The 21874-nt window shown below is 38.8% G+C and overlaps 1 protein-coding gene across 1 annotated transcript in view; it reads right to left on the reverse strand.

Annotated features, from left to right (window-relative positions):
* Positions 1-7084: 7084 nt before the first annotated feature.
* Positions 7085-21874, reverse strand: part of DARS1 (aspartyl-tRNA synthetase 1) — an 81893-nt gene continuing 67103 nt past the window's right edge. Inside the window, exons 10-18 of the mRNA XM_063429358.1 lie at positions 20864-20975; positions 19485-19619; positions 16444-16591; positions 13734-13880; positions 12200-12242; positions 10499-10579; positions 9481-9592; positions 9107-9178; positions 7085-7529 (exon numbers count right to left, since the gene is read on the reverse strand). Of these exons, the coding sequence (XP_063285428.1) occupies positions 7438-7529; positions 9107-9178; positions 9481-9592; positions 10499-10579; positions 12200-12242; positions 13734-13880; positions 16444-16591; positions 19485-19619; positions 20864-20975 (942 nt within the window). The 3' untranslated portion in view covers positions 7085-7437. The remainder of the gene's footprint in view (positions 7530-9106; positions 9179-9480; positions 9593-10498; positions 10580-12199; positions 12243-13733; positions 13881-16443; positions 16592-19484; positions 19620-20863; positions 20976-21874) is intronic.

A 21874-nucleotide genomic window follows, 5' to 3' on the forward strand; every position in this document is an offset into this window, starting at 1 on the left:
CGGACTTTTAAAAAATGGCAGCAGTGAAACAGCAGTACCATCTGATTAAAGAAGCCCATGGGCGAAACGCATCTGGGATAAAGAGGACTCCTGTCAACTTTGTTTTTAAAAGTTTTACCTGTAGGGTTATATAGCTTTTTTTCAATTATTTTGATAAAGTATTCTATACTGAAATCCTTGGAAGCTACTACTTTTAAATATTCAAGGTGGTTTTGATGTCACCCTTAATTGACATCTAAGCTGTATACACCCAGTGCTTACTAATACTAATTTACAGAACCTCTACAATCTGCATTTGTTTTCTTGTTCTTGCTATCTTTCAATCCATCCAATATATTCATAAAATGTTGGGATTAGTGTATCTGGTATTAATTGCATGTTAGCGCTCCACTTTGATTTGTAAACTTAAAACTACAAATTCATCTGCACAAGTAATTTAATGTGCGGTGTGACAGGAATACCCACACAAGTATTCTAGCTGCTAATTGTATGGAGAATGGTATATTATCTAACACAATCAACACCTTATTAAGTCCACTCAAGAGTGTCTCTGTGCATTAACCTGTATATTGATAATATTGATATTCTGTATATTAATAAAAGTTAGAAAGGGTGGTAGGTAAGCTCAAATTCGTTCAGACCCCCTTGAAGTTATCCCCAATGCTGTCTCCAACCTCCTAGTCTGTAGGGCGATAATGAACATCTGAAGATTACTAGTAGCTAAATGTGAGACACAGCCATCGGAACATTTACCAGTTCCTTCCTTGCATAATGATCATCCTTCTGAGTCCTCTACTGTGTATGTGTGCCCTGTTGTATAAAATAAACTGTCTTTGTCCCACTGGCTTCTCCCTTCTATTTGGTATCGGGGTGGTGGTGGCATTGTGACCACAATAGTTACACTTTGGATACTCTTGTCAATGTAGAGACTATCCAGGACATGCTACTAGGATTGGCATTCTGGGGTCCCCAGCTGGAAACATCAGAGACAAAGACCTGGAAAGTGCAGCCCCAAGCTCACCATTAAACACTCACACTTAGACTTAAGCTAGCTCAGGGACTTTATTCCATATGAGAGTGCTTTAGAAACAGTCTGTGTATGGACAGCCGTTAGAGGATTGGTGAACACGTCAGATTTCTAATCAAGTACACAAACTAACATTCCCCTATGTTGATAGTTAAGCATTACTGATCCAGTACACCAAATACTTAAAGGGACACTATAGTCACTCAGCACGTCATCTCAATTAAGAGGTCTGAGTCCAGTGTCTCTGTCCTTTTAGCCCTGCAATGTAAAACATTAATGTTTTGAAGAAACTGCAATGTTTACATTGCATGGCTAGGTCCACCTCTAGTGGCTATCAGTATAAGAGCCACTAGAAGCGGTACTCCGATACCATCTAAGTAACGTGAAGCGGAAGTCCCATAGCAAAGCTTTGATTTAATACTTTCCTATGGGGAATTTTGAATGTGCGTATTGCACTCGCCACGTGTGCACTGTAAGTCTCCAATGCTTCTCTATGAGGAGTATTGGATAGTACCCTCGCGAAGGAAGTTATGGCTCCTTTGTGATGTAGCTGGGGTAGGAGAGCTAAACAGCTCCGAGGGTGTCTCAGCACTGGAAAAAGGTGCTGGATGTTTTATTGCACCTGTGGGAATCAGGAAAGGAGTAGGAACAGGAACACTATAGCGTTAGAAATACAAATCTGTATTTCTAAGGCAAGTGTTCCTTTAACTAAAATGACTTGAGACAGAAGTAAATACATTTAAATATTTAAAAACTAAAAAAGTGTAATATTATGATGTATGTATGAAAATGTTGCCATAAAGGTCTCCTACAAGACATTCCCTATCTCAAAAGCAGTGCGGCCCAGAATCCTTTTCCAAGGTAATAGCTCCTATAACAACGAGAGCGTGAGAGTGATATAAACCAAGAAATAAATTTGAGAGATAACCTTGTTTTTTTGTTGCAAAATCTCCAGCCGAAAGGAAAGCAAAATGCGTTTTATTTACTTCCTGGGGACAGCAGACTAATTTACTACGAAGTGAGGATGGCTCCCAGATACACCGCAGATACATTCGCCAAGCGTCAGCTGAAATTGCCTGATATATTTATGTCTGTGCCTTGATAGAGAGCGGTAACTTATTCTGCAATTCAGCAGGAGGTGGAAGTGTTGGTGCGTTATCAGTAAATGTGATGATTGTATCTGACACAGTCCGACCTGTTAGGACACCCAGCTCCGCTATTAATTTCTAGAATGAATAATTAGACACAGAGGACATTAACCGGCGCACTGCCAATGGTTTAAGTCTGCTGTACACTCTAGCTGTAATAAAATTACTCACTGTTTAAGAAAAGATATCCCTAAAGCGAATAGATTTCCATTTTGCTAAAGGTATGGATGGTTAATTAAAAAAACAACAAAAAAAAAACAACAGCAGCATAACACAGAGCTTTGCAGCAGAATTCGCAGTAACGTGCAGTGAGTTTGACTGCATCACAAAAATTCACGGTAATAGCAGTACAAGGAATATAACAGAGCTCCACAGCATTAAAACACATTAGATTGCGCGGTGTATATTAGCATATCACAGAGCTTTATAGATATAAAACTCAGTTACGTGCAGTAAGGCTTAAAGGGAAACTCCAGTGCCAGGAAAACAATCAGTTTTCCTGGCACTGGAGGTACCCTCTCCCTCCCACCCACCCACCAATCCCCGGTTACTGAAGGGGTGAAAACCCCTTTAGTCACTTACCTGAGGAAGCGGCGATGTCCCTCGTCGCTGTCTCCTCCTCCGCGCTTTCCTATGGGGAAATGAGTGACGCTGGAGGTCCTCACACAGCGTGAGGACGTCCAGCGACGCTCTAGCAAAGAAAATCTTTGCTAGAAATCAGGAAGTTCCCTCTAGTGGCTGTCTAGTAGACAGCCACTAGAGGAGGAGTTAACCCTGCAATGTAATTATTGCAGTTTATAAAAAACTGCAATAATTACAGTTGCAGGGTTAAGAGTAGTGGGAGTTGGCACCCAGACCACTCCAATGGGCAGAAGTGGTCTGGGTGCCTGGAGTGTCCCTTTAATGTACATAAAACGTATTTATGTGCATTTGCATTAGAGTATCACGCAGCTTTAAAGCATTAAAACCTACAGTAATGTGCTAAAGTGGCATTCATTGTGAATAGGAGTTCAGTAACATACTTGTGACTTACACAGCAAGATAAATAGTTCTCACTTGGTCAGAAAAATCACCCATTTAGTGGAGGAACACAACAGCGGAAATAACAAAATGTAATTTATAAAGACAACAGGAGGTTATCTGTAGCAGAAATATTATGTAATGGTCCAGCAGTACTGGTAAATACAGGCTTACAGCCGTGAATCTGAACAGATGGAAAAATAAGACAAGCAGAGAAAGATAATAGCGCATATTATGATCATTGGTAGAACAGGATAAAAAGAAAATCTAAGATCTGCAATAAACATAGATCTGAGTATTGGTAGTGCTATAACCTGCTCCCTTTGGGTTGTTGGTCTGCAGTTTACAAATCAGTCTTTAACGCAGGGGGAAAAGGGGGCTGCTGTCCAGGGCCCAAGAGCACTACAGGTACTCACATCGGGTTTCTTTTCTGCACTTTATATCCGCTACATATTATTAATTCCTGCAACCTGGCACACAGCCAGCTTAACATTCATGTCAGTGCTTCAATGCCTTGCCACGGGGCACCTACCAAATGATGCATGTGACATTGTGCGGGTAGAGAATGGGTTCATGTTGCAAGGCTGACTGATAAGTGACATGGGATCCATTCTACTCCATTCAGTGCTAAAATCATTGTGTGGCAATCAGTATAAGACATTTAGACCACTATCTTAAAGGCACACTGAAGCCACTATAACCATCTCATTGAATTGGTTATAGCGTCTGGAGTATATCAATGGCAGGGAGCCCAGGACACATTCCTTTTTAGAAGAGGGTCATGGGGAGTCGCAAACAATATCAGCAACCCTTTTCATTCCAGGCAAACTGCGCAACTATATATGTAACACCTCCAGTGAAGTTTGGTCTTCACATGCTGTAGTGGGTTCCCTCTTCAAACCCCTCTAATCCAGCTGACGAGAAGAGAGAAATGGGGAGCCTAGTCCCGGTTTCCTCTTGGATATTAAACGGCTTTTCTTTCTTTTTCAACAAACCTATTGCCCATTGTCTGCACAGAAAATCCCATTCATTGTAATTATGTTGTAAAAACAGACCATTTGACTTCAAATGAACAAATTCACAGCCAAATTTTGTGTTTTTTTTTTAGAACCTATGCATTTTGAAATGTGATTGTCGTATTTTATTTCTTTTTTAGCAGACATTGCTCTGAATGTAATTTTTACATTAGGGATGTCTGCCTGAATGTACCTCCCATATGACTACATGAAATGGCCACACTTCAGATGAAATATAGGGATTATTTGCCAATTTTGAACTCCACCAGAGTTTAGTAAATTACCTCAACTTCTGGCCTACTCTGTGAACGTCTGTGTTGCCCTGTGTATAAAATACAGTTTTTGTATTGTGACTGCAAGACGCTAGCCAGCCAACTAATAAATCCGTGTTATCTGGGACCTACATAAGGCAAAGAAAAAATAAGTGATTTTCTTTGATACAAAATTGATATTGACATCATGATAAGTACAGCAAGATATCAAGCTAACTGTGTGTTCGTTCATTTTAGACGGCTGAGAAATAGCACTGCGGTTTGAGAGCTGTTTCCTGCTGAGCACCTCTGATGGACGGCATTTAACAAACCTAAACTTAGTATTTCAGACTTTATTGTACCGTGTGCTTGAAGATAACAGCTCAGAATTTCAGCACTTCCTTGTGACATTCCAAAGGATTTTTATTCAATTTTTTTTTTTTGCCTTTAGAGATTCTGTCAAAAATACAGCAGACTAAAGTCTGCTTGGGATTGCTCTTAATTTTTAAGACACTTGAGCACCATGGGTTGTATGCAGAGAGAGGTGCCTCCATCTCTTGACCTGTAATTATGAAATAAAATAATTCTGAGACCTTTGTAGAGTTTAAATTAGTCACCAATAGAGTGATCGGGGAACATTTTGACCTGAAAGACTTGGTAATAACTTTTTGTATAGGTTATGTGCATAGAGATCCACTGTCCCTGTCTCATTCCACATGGTTTCTAATATCGGAGGCAATTTGATAAAATCTCGGTAGTTTGAAGTCTATTCTTGTATTCAAATACATTACAGTACCAGATCTTGTATGGTATATCTGTATGGTATATTACGGCCCCATGTCTTCTAAAAATCACAGGTTTTTGAGAGGAAACTTTGTGGCTACATCAATCACCAAGTAAACAACAAAATAAAAACACATGAAAAGTGCAGCGGGAAAAGTTGATTCTGCTCCTACCTGGTGCAGTGGTTTCATTTATGTTTTCTTACGAATGAAACTACCTAGTGATGAACTACATATATAACAAACTCCGTGCTTTGCAAGTTTTCCTAAAATAAGCAAATATTTTAACTTAAAAAATATACAATAGCTAAAAAATGCTTTACAAATAGGAGCCTGGAGTGTCCCATTTTAGAGTGGCCTTTTATGATGGCCAGCCTAAGGCACACCTGTGCAATAATCATGCTGTCTAATCAGCATCTTGATATGCCACACCTGTGAGGTGGATGGACTATCTCGGCAAAGGAGAAGTGCTCACTAACACAGATTTAGACAGATTTGTGAACAATATTTGAGAGAAACAGGCCTTTTGTGTACATAGAAAAAGTCTTAGATCTTTGAAGTGTTTATAATTTTGCTCAGTGTATAATTATAAAATAAAAAAATGGATACATTCTTTAAATATAAAGCACCTCGGCAAGCTTAACTATTGTACAGAGTAAAATTTATGATTTATGATTTTACTACAGAATCCCACCATGGGCAGTTTGCGGCATTCCCTGCATTTAACATTTTGCAGATTTTAAGTGGTCTCTGCCACCTTATATCTCACTATTCATTATAACCTTTAGACTACGAGCTCACAGACAACATTCTGCTGCATTCTTAGAAATAGGTTTTGCAAGCTAAATTTCTGGCTCTCGGCAGGGATTTCCTTTCCTCCTTTTGGTTTGCCTAATAAGGCATTGTGCATTCCAGTCTTCACTTCATTATACCTTTGTTAAGTTACCCATCACGCAAAGATACAGAAAATGTTGGTACTTTATGATCGGTGTGGGGAGATAACATTTACAGTCTCTCTGCAAAAAGGCAGAGGGATAGAATGGAATATCTGGAAGAAAATGTATCTAGGTACAGTGAAAATCCATGCTGGAGCAAAGAAAAAAGTAAATGAAAGTTATAATCTAAATTGCATGAGTATTTAAGATGCTCAAGGACTAGACAGTCTTGGATATTTCCCGCACGAGCTGGGATGCACCAAAAAAACATATGAATCCTATTCTGTTTGAACTGGAGTAAAACACATTTTCTAGCGGTGCTATTTTATCGTTCTGCTCTGAACGTCCTGACATATACTTTAATATGCAACTTAATGTAAATCACTGGGACCTGTGGATGGCTGCCTTTCCAGAGTAGCTTAGGTTGGTATATTGTAACACGCTGGCTGATTCTTTCAGTTTCGTGATGCCTAAATAATCCGCTTAGTAGATTCCTCTCCTTGAACTACTTCAGTGTAACAGTTGTGACCAACATTTTGCGGTTTATTCATTAAACTAGGAATAGTGGAGAAATGATCAAAGCCAAAAACAAAGCTCCAAAATTCTCCACAAATCTTACTTTATCCCTCTGCCAGTGAACAGATTAAACAGCTGTTGTACAATTACCATGCTTACGCCTGATATTAAAGGAGTTAAACTTTTCTGCAATTAATGTGTTAAACAGCATGTGTACGTAGCTCTGTCCACCAGTAAATGGTTAAGAAGTCTCACCATGAAAGATTGGTTTCACCCAGGTCTTTGCCATACATAATTCTACTGCTACTATTTCAGACATTGAAATCCCATCACATTAAATGCAATGCGCAAGGAGATGTTTCCCAATTTGTAAATAAGTACATGCTGTATAGTATATCACACAATTTTATTCAATGCTTCTATACAACCTGCTTCGCCTCTTTGTTATGTTCTTGCTATTGTTCACATAATTACAGGGTTCTTTCTACGCCGCAGCAATTTAACAATTTATATGCAGAACCTATGATTACAGTGTTGCTTTTAAATGGCTCTTTAGAAAACATTCAAGTAAATATATTAGTTTGAAAATCTGTTAAAATCTATCGTAGAGTGATTTAATTTCCGTACAAAATGCTGCGTTTACATTTTGGCGTGCTTGGGTGGGGTGGATAAAGATTATTGTCCTAAACCCTGGCGTTACGGGTTGGAAGCAGGTCACTTCCCTCTAGATCCACAAGTTTGTCTATGGGGTCAATCTCTTAGGATCACGGGGGAACATGGATGTTTGGCGGACATTGTGCAGCCCTAAATACAGCATGGTCACACGTTCCAAACCTGGAATATAAGGAGACATTATGTATCAACATCCAAACCTGATTTAACAATTTTAACAGATTCAGCAGGTTATTCCTATGCAATAGAAAATAATAGACAAGGGCGGGTGAATGGTAGTGAGACCCAAGTGCAGGCAAGCCTCTGTATACAGGTCACTCCAATTCCTATGCAATACCCACAATATCAGCCTCCTGGAGCCATCTTTCTTCCCTGCAGCTCATTCATACTCTACAATATCATTCTTCCTTCACTGCACCAGTTCAATACTATGCAACAATCACACTACCTGCCTACTGTAAGTATCCTCTATCCATACACTGCAATACCTGTATCCTCAGCCTACTGTATCTTCCATCCATGTACCACATCCATACACTGCAATATCTGTATCCTCAGCCTACTGTAAGTATCCTCCATGTACCACATCCATACACTGCAATATCTGTATCCTCAGCCTACTGTAAGTATCCTCAATCCATGCACCACATCCATACACTGCAATATCTGTATCCCCAGCCTACTGTAAGTATCCTCAATCCATGCACCACATCCATACACTGCAATATCTGTATCCTCAGCCTACTGTAAGTATCCTCAATCCATGCACCACATGCATACACTGATATATATGTATCCTCAGCCTACTGTAAGTATCCTCAATCCATGCACCACATCCATACACTGCAATATCTGTATCCTCAGCCTACTGTAAGTATCCTCCATCCATGTACCACATCCATACACTGCAATATCTGTATCCTCAGCCTACTGTAAGTATCCTCCATCCATGCACCACATCCATACACTGCAATATCTGTATCCTCAGCCTACTGTAAGTATCCTCCATCCATGCACCACATCCATACACTGCAATATCTGTATCCTCAGCCTACTGTAAGTATCCTCCATCCATGTACCGCATCCATACACTGCAATATCTGTATCCTCAGCCTATGGTAAGTATCCTCCATCCATGCACCACATCCATACACTGCAATATCTGTATCCTCAGCCTACTGTAAGTATCCTCCATCCATGTACCACATCCATACACTGCAATATCTGTATCCCCAGCCTACTGTAAGTTTCCTCCATCCATGTACCACATCCATACACAGCAATATCTGTATCCTCAGCCTACTGTAAGTATCCTCCATCCATGTACCACATCCATACACTGCAATATCTGTATCCTCAGCCTACTGTAAGTATCCTCCATCCATGTACCACATCCATACACTGCGATATCTGTATCCTCAGCCTACTGTAAGTATCCTCCATCCATGTACCACATCCATACACTGCAATATCTGTATCCTCAGCCTACTGTAAGTATCCTCCATCCATGCACCACATCCATACACTGCAATATCTGTATTCTCAGCCTACTGTAAGTATCTTCTCCCTTCCATATCCAAGATACACGCTCTGCAACATTCACACTGTAGCAGCATTAATGACTAATATAGGATTATGGGACATTTAACATTTAAAGCAAGCATTGGAAACTCCTACTTCATAAGATATATTTCAGTAATAATGGCAGTTTGTAGATAAGAAACAGTAATGATATTTACCAATTCCACCACCAGCATGAGGAGGAGCGCCAAAACGGAAAGAGTCGATGTATGACTTGATTTTCTCCAGATCTAAAAAAGAAATTATAGACACAAAGCCAAATGTTTGTTAATTTCCCCTCATACCTCCTACAAATCCCCAAGCAAAAAAAAAAAAAAAAAAAAAAAAAAAACAGAACAAAAACCCCATCAAACTAATTTTAAACAAATGGATTTGTTGGGGACTGCATTGAAAGCAGCTAGTTTGGTGTATAATTTTAAAATTCAGAAGGCAGAGAGGAAACGTGCTTTAGTAAAACAGGAATTATGTAACTATCAATGATGGCAGCGTTCTATTACAGTACATATCGAGGATGCCAAGGCCTGCATCTTACCAATCCCATGATGCTGTGCTCTGTCCGTTAGCAGCTGGGCATCATGCACTCTCTGAGCTCCAGATAGGATTTCTTCTCCCCTCATAAACATGTCATAGGAGTTGGAATATTTCTACATCAAAAAAAATCAAACCTGTCATTTTTTATGTAAACATAGGGTGGGTCAAGTTTGGCAAGCCTGCCATTCTGAATTGAAACGGTTTTCTCGTAATGTTTAATCCATATGCATGAGGTACAACGCTGGCCAAGTTTTGAGGTGATGCTTACGTTAACTCCCAGTTGACCCAGTCCTAGCAGGGTGGAGATCACCATGTATTAGAGGACATCTTCTCATGTTTGAAATATTCCCTATGGGATCTTTTGTCTCTCGATTTTTATTTATTTTTTACAGGTGGTTGGTTATTTTACAGCATTGCCCCAAGCAAAACATGACTTTACTGCATCTCATCAAAGAAACCTTAGTGTAAATGCTTTACATCCAAGTCACGCAGAACTAAAATTAATAAATACATTTTCTAAAATGAAAAAATAAAGAAAGCCTCTCAGCCCTTTGTGGCATTTACTTAGTAAGCCCGTTCAGGGAGGCAGGTGTCACAATTAGGTTTTCTGGAACATTTAATTTGCCTTACTGGACTCATCTTTAATTTCTAACCATTTCCTTTCCCTCATTCTTCACTTTTTCCCCCCTTTTATACTTCCTCTGACTTCTCCTCTCCATAACTTTCCTTCACTAACATGAGATGCGATATCTAAAACAGGTTGTTTTAGTGGACAGCTGCAATTCAAGATTTGAATATTGTGTCTTCAACACAGTATGTTTCAACCTGCATTGTGAAGCATTGTGAATATGGTATGTACTTTAAAAAAAAATCCAATTAAATATATATACATACATATATATATATATATATATATATATATAAATATATAAAAAACCACAATTAACTTGCAACAATTTATACTGCAAAACATTCAATAATTCTAAACCCTTTACTTCATTCAATAACAACATACTCACAGGATCTTGAGGATCGGGCATGGTATAGAAAGGTCTTACGGCCAGCGGATACTTGTCTAGGATGTAGAAATCTGTGTCGTACTGAAGACAGAACAGAATGAATGCGTATCAGGTATTTTGCACAATAGGTTCCGCGTAACAGTATTAAGGGGCAGAGTCAGAATCTTTAAACCAAGTTGATTTACTTGATAGAATATGTTCCCAATTAAACCATCTGATCTACCTAAGAAGACACATGTGAATGTTTACACCCACCCAACACATTCTTGAATCGTTGAGTTTTTTTTTTTGTTGCTTTTATATCTATGCTGCACACCAGGGACATGTTTAAAATGTAAAATGATTAAGTTCTGGCTTTGATATCAAGATCTGCATCTTATCCATGTGTAATAATGTGAATTATGCAGTTTATTTTATTAATACATGATAAAGGTTTATTGAATAAACTCAGTTTACCCACAATCCAACTCATGGTTTATTAACGCAGGCTATGGTCAGCTCTCAGCAGAGCAGTGGTTGCAGTTTGACTCTCACTTCTCTGAGTGAGAAGTTCAGTCCAACATGTGCATGTGGCTTCTCTAAAACTTGGATAAAATATACACCAAAATTCAAACTCACCACAGGATCTTTAGAAATAGCGGAGAACTGTCTCAGTGAGCTCTGTGCATCATTACCCTTGCAATTACTCGTAGCTGTGGTGTTGATTAGCGTGTGGCTTAAGATTTCCACTAGCTAAGTAGCCACTGGAGAGTGTAAAAACCAGCCCTGGCAAGTGAGCCGTGGTCCCCCACTGCCTGTGAAATTTCTCAGTACTGTCTAAAATGAACATCTTGTTTAGAGTGGCCGCACAGCTGATATATGAATAGGGCAGTGCACAGGCAATTTAAAGCTCTGTAGAGATTACTGAAATTTACATGTCAGTCAATAGCCTTATAGCCACGTTGTATAGTGGGAACGTCGACTGCTGCAACACACAGATTTATAAAGGAGAGCGATCGGGAGAAAGTTCCTCTCTGCTCCTCATGTTTAGGAACATTTAAAAAGGATAAATCTTAATCAAAGCAACATCAATAATAATGCGATAGCTGTCAAACTTCACTATGATTAACTTGAAATCAGAGCCAGATTCCTATGGGTTATGTAGTAGTGGATTTGCAGCAGAGAGTAACTTTTAGGCCTGGCTAATAGCAAACTACTTGAAATGTTGAACTCTGGTATAAAGTGACCTTTTACTTAAATTCATTTGCTTTTGAAGCTTTACGATGCAGAAGAAAAATCAACTAACTCAATCATATCTCCCCCTCCGTCCCACCAAAAAAGGTGCATGATGAGGTAAGATACAACAGACTAAGAAAACACAAAACTAGTGTTTTACCTAAATAGTGTTTAGTTAATTTGCACATGATGACTACTGGCACTTTATGCTAATTAATTGAGAGATTTCCTGTGCTTTAAATACTTCTCTTGTGACGGCCACAAGGCTTGTACAGGAAGGCTTAGGAAAACCAGGTATAATCAAATAGGAAAATATTTTGTCAATACAAATTTACACTTAGATTTTAGAATAATTAATTAGTTTGCAGTACGGATGCCTCTATAATAAGCAAAAGCGAATACCATCATAAATCAATAAACCTTAATGCTCTTTTCCTAGGTAGTTTATATTAATGCATTCGGAGTTGTCATGGAAATGAAATGTACCTTCTCTTTGACCAGGCGCCCCAGAAGCTTTTCGTTAGGAGTGCTGGGGATAAAAGCAAATAGCAAAACAGCGTGAAAAATTCAATAATAGCATGTGTACGTAAAACTTAAACGGAGTGATGGAACTAAAAATGATGCACTGACAGCCAGCCTTCTGTAAACACATTTCAGTTTCGGAGCTCTGATTTAATGTTCCTCTACCGGTGTCCGTATCAGCAGCACAATTAGCGTTTACATTGTAATGTTTTGAGATTTTCATTGTAACCAGGAAAGAAACTCCGAATCACTAAATGGGGAACCGCTAATAAAAAAGTACTCCAGTAATAAAGAACTGATACCTATCAAAAATGTAAAAGCAGCTAGGATTGTGATCATTGGGCTTTATACATTTATTTATTCGATATATAGTTCTTTACTCATTTTATCTTTATATACCGGTACATCCATTGGCACAACCTGTTTTTGTGTATTTTAATAAGAAAGTAATGTAGGTTCATGCAAGATTTTCACAATGCAATCATATTAAATATTAAGACTATTACCTGACCAATCCCCAAACAATGTAAACCGAATAGCTGAGGTAAGTTAACTGCAGTGGTTTACAAAAATACGGAGTATGACTTTAACTTAATATTATGACTGGGTATGAAATTAGGGCTACGATTTAAAGTGGCCAGCACTCCAACACGTCAACAACACCTCCATGTTATGAGGACATGTGCCAAATGTCATTTTCCTGGCTGTCAAGCTTATTGCTAGGCTAGTATACCATGTGTTGATAAAGATATTTTGGCAATCAATGCCCTTTATAAGGAAGGACTAAAAAAGGAGGCGCTGGATTTAATGGAGAGTGGGGAGCATACAGATATAAATGGGAAATAAAAAATGCTGAAATAAAGGGCAGAACCCAGCAATGAAAAACTTAAAGGACCACTGTAGGCACCCAGACCACGTCAGCTCAATGAAGTGGTCTGGGTGCCAAGGTCAACCCTGCAGCTGAAAACATAGCAGTTTCAGAGAAACTGCTATGTTTCACTGAGGGTTAATCCAGCCTCTAATTGCTGTCTCACTGACAGCCACTAGGGTCGCTTCCGTGATTCTCACTGTGAAAATCACAGTGAGAAAACTCTAGACGTCCATAGGAAAGCATTGAGTAATGCTTTCCTGTGGGCGGTTTGATGCGCGCACCGCTCTTGCCGTGCATGCGAAATTCAGATCTGACGTCAGCAGGGGGAGGAGAGTTCATCAGCGCCGAGGGAGCCCGGGGATGGAAAAAGGTAAGTGACTGAAGGGGTTTTAACCCCTTCAGGCCAGCGGGAGGCCTAATGACCCTATAGTGCCAGGAAAACGAGTTTGTTTTCCTGGCACTATAGTGGTCCTTTAAGGATTTGAGAATAAATCTCAAAGACAATTTTTAATTGATAATTTAGGTCTGGCAAAAATGGGGAAAGCATTTTAGTATAGTAAAAGCAAGGTGTCACAAATAACCATTATTTAACAGAAGCATAAGCACACAATTATTTGTCATAAAAACCTAAGATCTTCTTCATCTCCCATTTCGACGCCAGCCTCGCACAGCATTGCCACTCCTTCATTATACTCCAGGCGCAGGGTCGGCTCCAGGAATTTGAAAGGCTCGCAGGGAAACTGCTTGCACACCGTCTGAATCTCTGTCTGGAACCTGGAGAGAAAGTGTCAACATTTTACTTCTCACAGCATCTGCAAAAGTGCTGACTAACGAACCCTGAAAGAAGCTGATCCTGGGTCTCAGAGGCAGAGGAAGAGGCAGAGGAAGTGTTTACACTAAGCTTAATACCTTTCCAGAAAATAAAAACGGAGCATTGATTAAGTGAGGATACAAAAGAGGAAATAAAATAAAGGTTTGCAAACTTGCAAAGATTCCTCAAAAACACGCGATGACTGCTGCCAGAGATTGGACTGTCCAAATGAGGCAGGTACAGTAGTCTTGTTGACTTACTTTCTCCTACCGTGTAGGTCCCACATCTACTGGAACATTCAGAACGAGGACCCACACCCCAAACCAATAAAAGAGGAATTCATTAAGGAAAATATTTTAATTTTCATAATATAAATTCTGGTAAGTGTGAAGAGACCGCAAATTGATCAATCCTCTGTAAATCTGTCTCTGACAGGTAAATACAACTTTTGTAAAATAAAAACAAAATGTGTTCACAAGTTTACTCTCAGGAAAGTGAAGGCCTCAAATTGGTCCTGTGGTAATAGTATCTTCATGACTATAAGGAGATGAAAAGACTAATGCCCTTACAAGGCAGGTAAATCTCTGTATACTCCCATCTGATCACATTTTTTGGCATGGTTTAAATAGAATAATACTAGTGCTGAATGAATGACACTTTTCTTTCTCCTAGAGGGAGCCAGTGAGACCCTCTAATGTAGTGGTTTGCTGCCCCATACCACTAGAGCTGCTTTCTCTGTACATCATTTGAGTTTCTCAGGACTTCACATCAGTGTCATAATGCACTGCATCATGACACCCAACTCGGCTTAAGCTTCTCAAAGAGAAGAACTGGATTCCAAACTATATGAGAAGCACTCGATTGGGAGATTGCAGCGATTATTGCTCACGTACTGTGTGTCCTCAATACTTTGTTAAAGAAACATTTTATTGCACCAGAGATCATCACGACTGATGATCTTACTGTGACAGAACTGGAGTGCAGAGCCCATAATATAACAAAACAAACAACACACATTGGACCTAATAATTAATACATATTTACCGTTAGAGAATTGCTTTAATTGCTACAAACTTAGAACCCTAACCAATACGCTTTCCTATTGATTCAATACTACTAGAAAAACATTCCAAATGATTTATCTACAGAATTCACAATTAAAGTGTATAGGAATTTTTGTAGATAAAACATTTGGGAAGTTTTTGTAACTGTACTGAATCATTTGGAAGCATTATTAAATTGAGGCATTATCTGGCTATACATAAATTCACTAGAGGGCGCTATTGTCCTTTTATTGACATTCCAGTTAACGATTAGAATCTGCATGTGCAAAGTCCACTCTCTTATTACTACATCAGTTCTATTAAACATTAGAAACATTGAAAGACAGCCTAAAATAAAGTGTTCATATGGTTTGCAGTCATTAGCGAATAATAATATCCTCTTATTTAATGGAAAACAGTCATCAATTTTTATTCTTTATTAAAAAAAAAAAACTTAAAACATTCGTGTGTAGCAATACAAGTAATATATATATATATTTTTTTTGTTGGGAAAATCTGCTATTTTCAACTTGCTGCAATGAAAAACTGATTTATTTATTTTTTTGTCTTACTTTATCCCATCTCCCGTAACAATTATCTTTCAGGGATATATTATTACAAGCCGAACAGCCACTTGGCAGATCATATGTGAAAGTTAATAAATAAACATACACTAGAGCTATCAGGAGAAACTTATTATTATAATCGTCAAATAGTGGTGCTTTACAATATTATAAAGGGGGAAAGTTAACAATAAATGAAACAATTACAAACTGTTACAGGAGCAATAGGTTGATGAGAAATCTGTTCGACAGAGCTTACTTGATGACAGGTTACAGTACCTTATAGCAAGTTATTTGGGTACAAGCTCAAGGTGAGAGACATCCCAAATCAATAGCTGTTGGGAGGAAACAGTAAGCCCACTGGGTACTGGTACTCAGGGGTTATTCAATATAATTACAATGGATTGTGTGTTTAAGCCATGGTATCTTGTAATGTCTAACATTAACATGAGTGGCATTACCAGCTACTAAATAGCTTATAAGGACTAAACACAAAGTAGCCATTATATCATATGTCTTACCAAGCCATTTTATTTGATCTACAGTTTAATCTATTAACACTGCGGGATAATACAACTATTTAGTTGGAAACTGGTTCGACTTACATGTTTTGGGGTTATCCACTAAATCAGGAGCTGACAAATGGATTGCAATATTCTCAAACTCTGCTTTTTTCCCAGATTTTTTTTTTATTCTGGCCTAGAACTTGGAATTCCCAGAAATTGTGGAGAATTACCATGGAAGTTGCAAGCAGAATGAAAAACAGCTGAGCTGGAGTACTTGTCCAATTTGTTAATTGTGGCCTAGAGTTTATTACTCCTTCAGTAATTTTCCACAATTCTAAGTTTAGCGAATATACCGCTATGTGAAGTGTTTGTCTATTACACAAAGTGGACAATCATAGAAATGATTTAGGTTACCTTTTCTGAAGGCCTTTGAAGATCTGAACTAGGGTGTCTGCAATCTCATCGATCACCTCGTGGTAATGATAATTAAACACCATTTCAATATCCAGACCAACAAACTCTGTCAGATGTCGATGGGTGTTGGAGTCTTCAGCCCGGAAAACTAATAAACAAAATACATTTCAGTGACTGACAGCACCTCCAGTAGTTCTTGTCATGTTTCGCCTTGTAAGGCCACTCTATAGAGTGGCAGTCAACTGCAACTCAGAATACTATAGATATTAAAATACACAGAACGCTCTTGCTACAACAACACCGAAGTTTTAATGGAAAACTAAGAATGGACATCTCAAACAGCATGTACGTTAATGTGTCTAGCTAGATACTGCTCACTAGAACCTAAATCATCTGCATATCAACCCGATTCAAAATGCTGGCAAGTTCCCTCTGTATGGGAGATATAGCAACCCCAGATGGTGGTTTCTGCCTAATAAACTATATCAGAAGACATGTCACACCGGGTTCCACACTGCAGCTTGTGAGACGCAGGTCTATGCTAATCATCATAAACGTTTGCCAAACTGGATAGGGACACGGCATAGAGAACACTTTATTAGCAACGAACACAACCAGTCCTTTTCACTTTCCGGATAACAAAGATAAAGGTCTGTATACACTTTCTACCATGCAGCAGAAAGGCTGGGCTGGCCGCCTGTTTGCTGCTGCTATTTCACTTGACAGAAACTGACTCCTTCTCAGTGAATTCAGGCTGATATTCTTTAATAGCCAGTTTAATAAGCTCGTCCTTTGTAGACGCAGCTTTATCCTGACTCCCTACTGCCAAAAAAGGGGGATGAATCTTAAGGAATGATCTCAGAGACACAGCCTAACCTTTAATAAATTACAATATTTATTGCATTTCAGACTAATTGGGCCGACTCTGGATGAGAAGGTGGAATGTCATCTCAACAGGACGATCCACGTCTAATGCACGGTGAGATTGGCCATTCATTTCAAGAGAATTTGTTACCTAAGAGACAGTAACAGGGGGTTGGACTTGGTATGTATTATTAGTATTGGCATTTATATAGTGCCAACTTATTCCACAGTGCTTTACAATATTATTATTAATGAAACAATTACAAAATAGTTTCATGAGGACCGTGATGAATCAAGCTACAATCTAGATTACAATCTATAAACCGTGCTATATAGTGAATATACAATGACAAAACTGAAGGCACAACACAAATACAAGAAATAGTTGTTTCAAGTGGTTTGCTGATTTTTTGGGAAGTCCTGTACACAAGGCTCATTATTTCAATATAACCAGTTAGAGGTAGGAGACTGTGAGCTGAACTAAACATCCAAGTTCTTGTTGGGCAGAAACTCCAATAATTATTTGCTTGCCGTATGCAGTTAGATGTCCCATTAGCTTTCTGTACCGATCCCTTATTATTACAGCTCATTGTCATGGTAATGGTGCTATAAGGGTACGGGAGCCATGCTACATTTTGGTTTGCCAAAAACAAGCAAAAACAACCGGACCCATAGCTTTAACACCTTTATAGCTACAAAGAGAAACATTACACTTTCACGTCATCATCTGCAAATCCACCCAAGTTGGACAATAGTGACAAGCTAAGAAACTAGTCCTGTTTCATGCACCATAACCACTGCAATTTACTGCAGTTTTTATGGTGCTTGTACTGCTGAAGGGGGAATAAAATAATGGGGAATGATTCAATCAAATAATAAATTGACGGCTGCCCTGGGGGGGGGGGTGGGGAGTCTTAAAATGTTGGCAGATTCCTTTATAATTATTTTGTGTAATAGTGGAGAAGATATAGGTGGATCAGGACATGGTAACATGTATTATATAATCTATAAAGAAGCATACTCTCTTTAGCATATTAGAGTTATTAGAGCAAATACTTTCATTAAAGCTTGACATTAAAAGTAAATATCAGCGGACAGGTTAAAAGGCGTTTAACACGTGAAATAAAAGCGATTGGATGAGGAATTAATATGGTACCTAATAAAACAGACTGTAAAACTGGACGTCAGGTTGGAGCGTTATCTGTTTTAAAGGATATTATATAGCTTTGCTACATAAGGAATCTAATTGTGTATCACGGTTTTGTGCAGTTAAATAATAGTACTGTAAATACAAGACAAATAGGTTCTCCTTTCGACAAGGTAATTGCAACAGCAGTTAATGAATGCTTTTATAAAACATAATGGATGTGTCCTCTGTTCTAGCAGTAATAGAAATAATCAGATCTCCTTTTTCTGTCTCTCGCAGACATTCATAGCAAGAGACAAATACACAAAAAGTGAAACGTTGTGCCTACAGTATTATCGCATCTGGTTTGATGGAGCGTGTATTATGCTCCCTCTCCCAAGATCATATCTTCGATATTTCCTGTGCTTTACCACAATTTGTTCTATGGTAAACTTTAGAAGGTGACAGTGCGGCCAGATGTCAGGCATCCCTGTTAATTTTATCTCTTTATGTCACTAGTTAGGACCCAAATCACTCCGTTTATTTTCTAGGAAATACACATAGTATACAGCGCCAACTTCTTCCGCAGCGCTTTACAGTATTTTAAAGGGGGACATTTAACAATAAATAAGATAATTACAAAGTGTTACAGGTACAATGGTGATGAAGACCCTTCTTAAACGAGCTACAATCTAGACATGGCTTGGATACATGTACAACAGGTCTTCATCTGCAATGTGACTTTAAACTATGATATGCACTTACCAATTAGTCTGTGTTAAGATATATATTTAGCCTTGCTCTGCTAAAATGTAAAATCACTAAATACATCCAGGAAAAATTATTCTCCCTGGCCACCTCTCCAGCCCCTACCCCCCATAGACCAAGGTCCCTCTTTAAACTAAACATGCCCATACAATCATATATGAGGATCATCACTCAGAGAATGAGGACACAAGCATCAGCATGCTCTGCCGCATATTAATTCAGTGCCGTCAGAGTTACCAATAAAGCTGTATTTCAGTTTCACCTGACAATAGATATATCTTACCTGGCCCAATGCAGAATACCTTCTCAAAGTCAGCACAAATACACATCTGCTTGTAGAGCTGCGGGGACTGAGCTAGATAGGCACTGGTTTTAAAGTAGGAAACGGTGAAAACGTTGGCTCCTCCTTCACTGGCGGCTGGGAAAACAGAGCATACCTTGTATAATTATCCAGAAACGTCCACCTATGCATTGCCCAAGACATCTATTTGAATGATTTACTATAGAATTCAGTGGCACTTGGGAAAAAAAAATAGCAAAAAAATAGGTCCACAAAATATTTATTAATTTAAAGGACACTATAGGCACCCAGACCCCTTCATATTGCCCCTGGCGTTTTGCTCCCGCAGCGTAAAACATTGTGGAGCTAAACACTCCTCCAGTGGCAGTCACTAGGTGGGGCTTCTGCATCCAGGGCAGAGTTCGACTTGTTTCTTGACGTTCAATGTCTCCATGAACTGCAAGAGGAGGTCGAATGCTTAATTAATGCTTCTCATAGAGGAACATTGGCTTTAATATTTGTCGATAAGAAGCATTTGATTAATACAGAAATTGTCATGCATAAGCATTAAGTCCTCAATGCTTCTCTATGAGAACCATTTAATTGGACAAATCTGGTCTCATCAGAGGAGGCAAACTGAGCTGCAGAGAAGAGGCTGTTTTGGATTATAGGTGCGTGATTGAAAAACAAAAAAAAGTTAAATAGTCACATTTACCTCCACAATAAAGGAGGTAAATGAGGATATAACATACCTAAAATTGACCATATGTGCATTGGCAGACTAGAATAACAAGCTACACACAATGCATGAAACATTTGAAATCTCTGATTTCTTGACATCTGCACCACTTCACCTTGCAGTGCGTGGTAATATGCCAACCCATTCTAAAAACAGCTTGATTGGATGGGAAGGTACCACTGCACTTCTGGTACCATAAACACTACAGCATGCTGTAGTGGTCGTGGTTTTTGCAGTGGTCTTTAAGCAGGGTCAGGAAAGTAAACCTAACATCAGTCAATGTGTTGCCATAAGAATCCTCTGCCACACTACAGACAATCTACAAAACAGCAATAGTGAAATAAAAACCTTTAATTATAGAACCTTTACAAGAAATGTTTTATATTCTCACAGTAAATTGTATTACTCTATGTGTACACGTCTGTTACAACATCAAAACAGCTGCTACAAAGAGAGAGAGACCTTTGTAGAACCATTTATCATGGTTGCTTGTATCAGAGACGAGTTTTGGATAAAGCATTGTCCTAATCCCCTAAAAAGCTACGGCTGTAATGGTCACTGCAGTAGATAAAGTACTTTGGTCAGTTCAGCAAATTCTGAAATTAGCACAGCCAGAAAGTAACCAATGGAAAGTGTAACTTACCAGAAATTATTTTGGGAGTCTGGATTTCCACAAACCCTTTTTGAGTAAGAGTCTCTCGGAAAAGCTGACAGATCCCAGACTGGAGACCAAACACCGCTTGGCTAGTTGACGTCTGCAATGGAAATCAGAGGCAATAGGAAGCTTGGTTAGAGCATTAAGAGGGTAGCACTACTATAACATTACTTTACTATTATTTTTATAGCGCTAGCAAATTCCGTAGCGCTGTACAACGGATGGACTAACAGATACGTAATTGTAACCAGACAAGTGGACGCATAGGAACAGTGGGGTTGAGGGCTCTGCTCAGTGAGCTTACATATAAGGTGACATCACGGCATTTTAACATACGGAAGCAAACGGAACGAGAGATTCATATCCGGGAATCTCTGCATAGTATACTATTAGTACACAATCTGCAATGAGTGGTTCTCAGATTCGATTAGTTCAATGCAAGTTTTATTCCAACATACACACAGAGTTAACATATTATATAAAGTGAGATTTGTCCGGCATTTAAAGTTAATTTTCAAATTTGACACCAAAAGTGCTAAACTGAAAACCTGGCTGATTTGGTAGAATTCTTCTATTGGGGGTCCCATGATTTGAAATGAACTTTGAATTACCAACAAAACAAAAAAAAACCTGATATGCTAGGAAAGGATACAGGCTAGATTTGTTTTTTTTAAATACAATAAACCAGACACCCCCGCCTCTCAAGAAAAAGAAAGTCTGAATGATCCTCAATACCCCAGTTCACATATGATTTCAGAAAAGGCGCGAAAATAAAGTAAGAAAATTAACACCTTAACCTGATGTTTAAAATAATCTGTAACTGACATCTCTTTACCCACAAGACCACTGAACCACAAATGAGGTTCATGACTGATGAAACAGTTGGTTGTGGAGACTGTTTCAGAACGATTTTTTAATTATTATTTGGTTGGTTTTTTTTACCTACGTCAGAGAATCGGTTTACTTCTCCTTTTTTTTCACCAATTGGGGTTTTCACAG

The sequence above is a fragment of the Pelobates fuscus genome, chromosome 8 (genome assembly GCF_036172605.1).
Source record: "Pelobates fuscus isolate aPelFus1 chromosome 8, aPelFus1.pri, whole genome shotgun sequence".
Taxonomy (NCBI): Eukaryota; Metazoa; Chordata; class Amphibia; order Anura; family Pelobatidae; genus Pelobates; species Pelobates fuscus.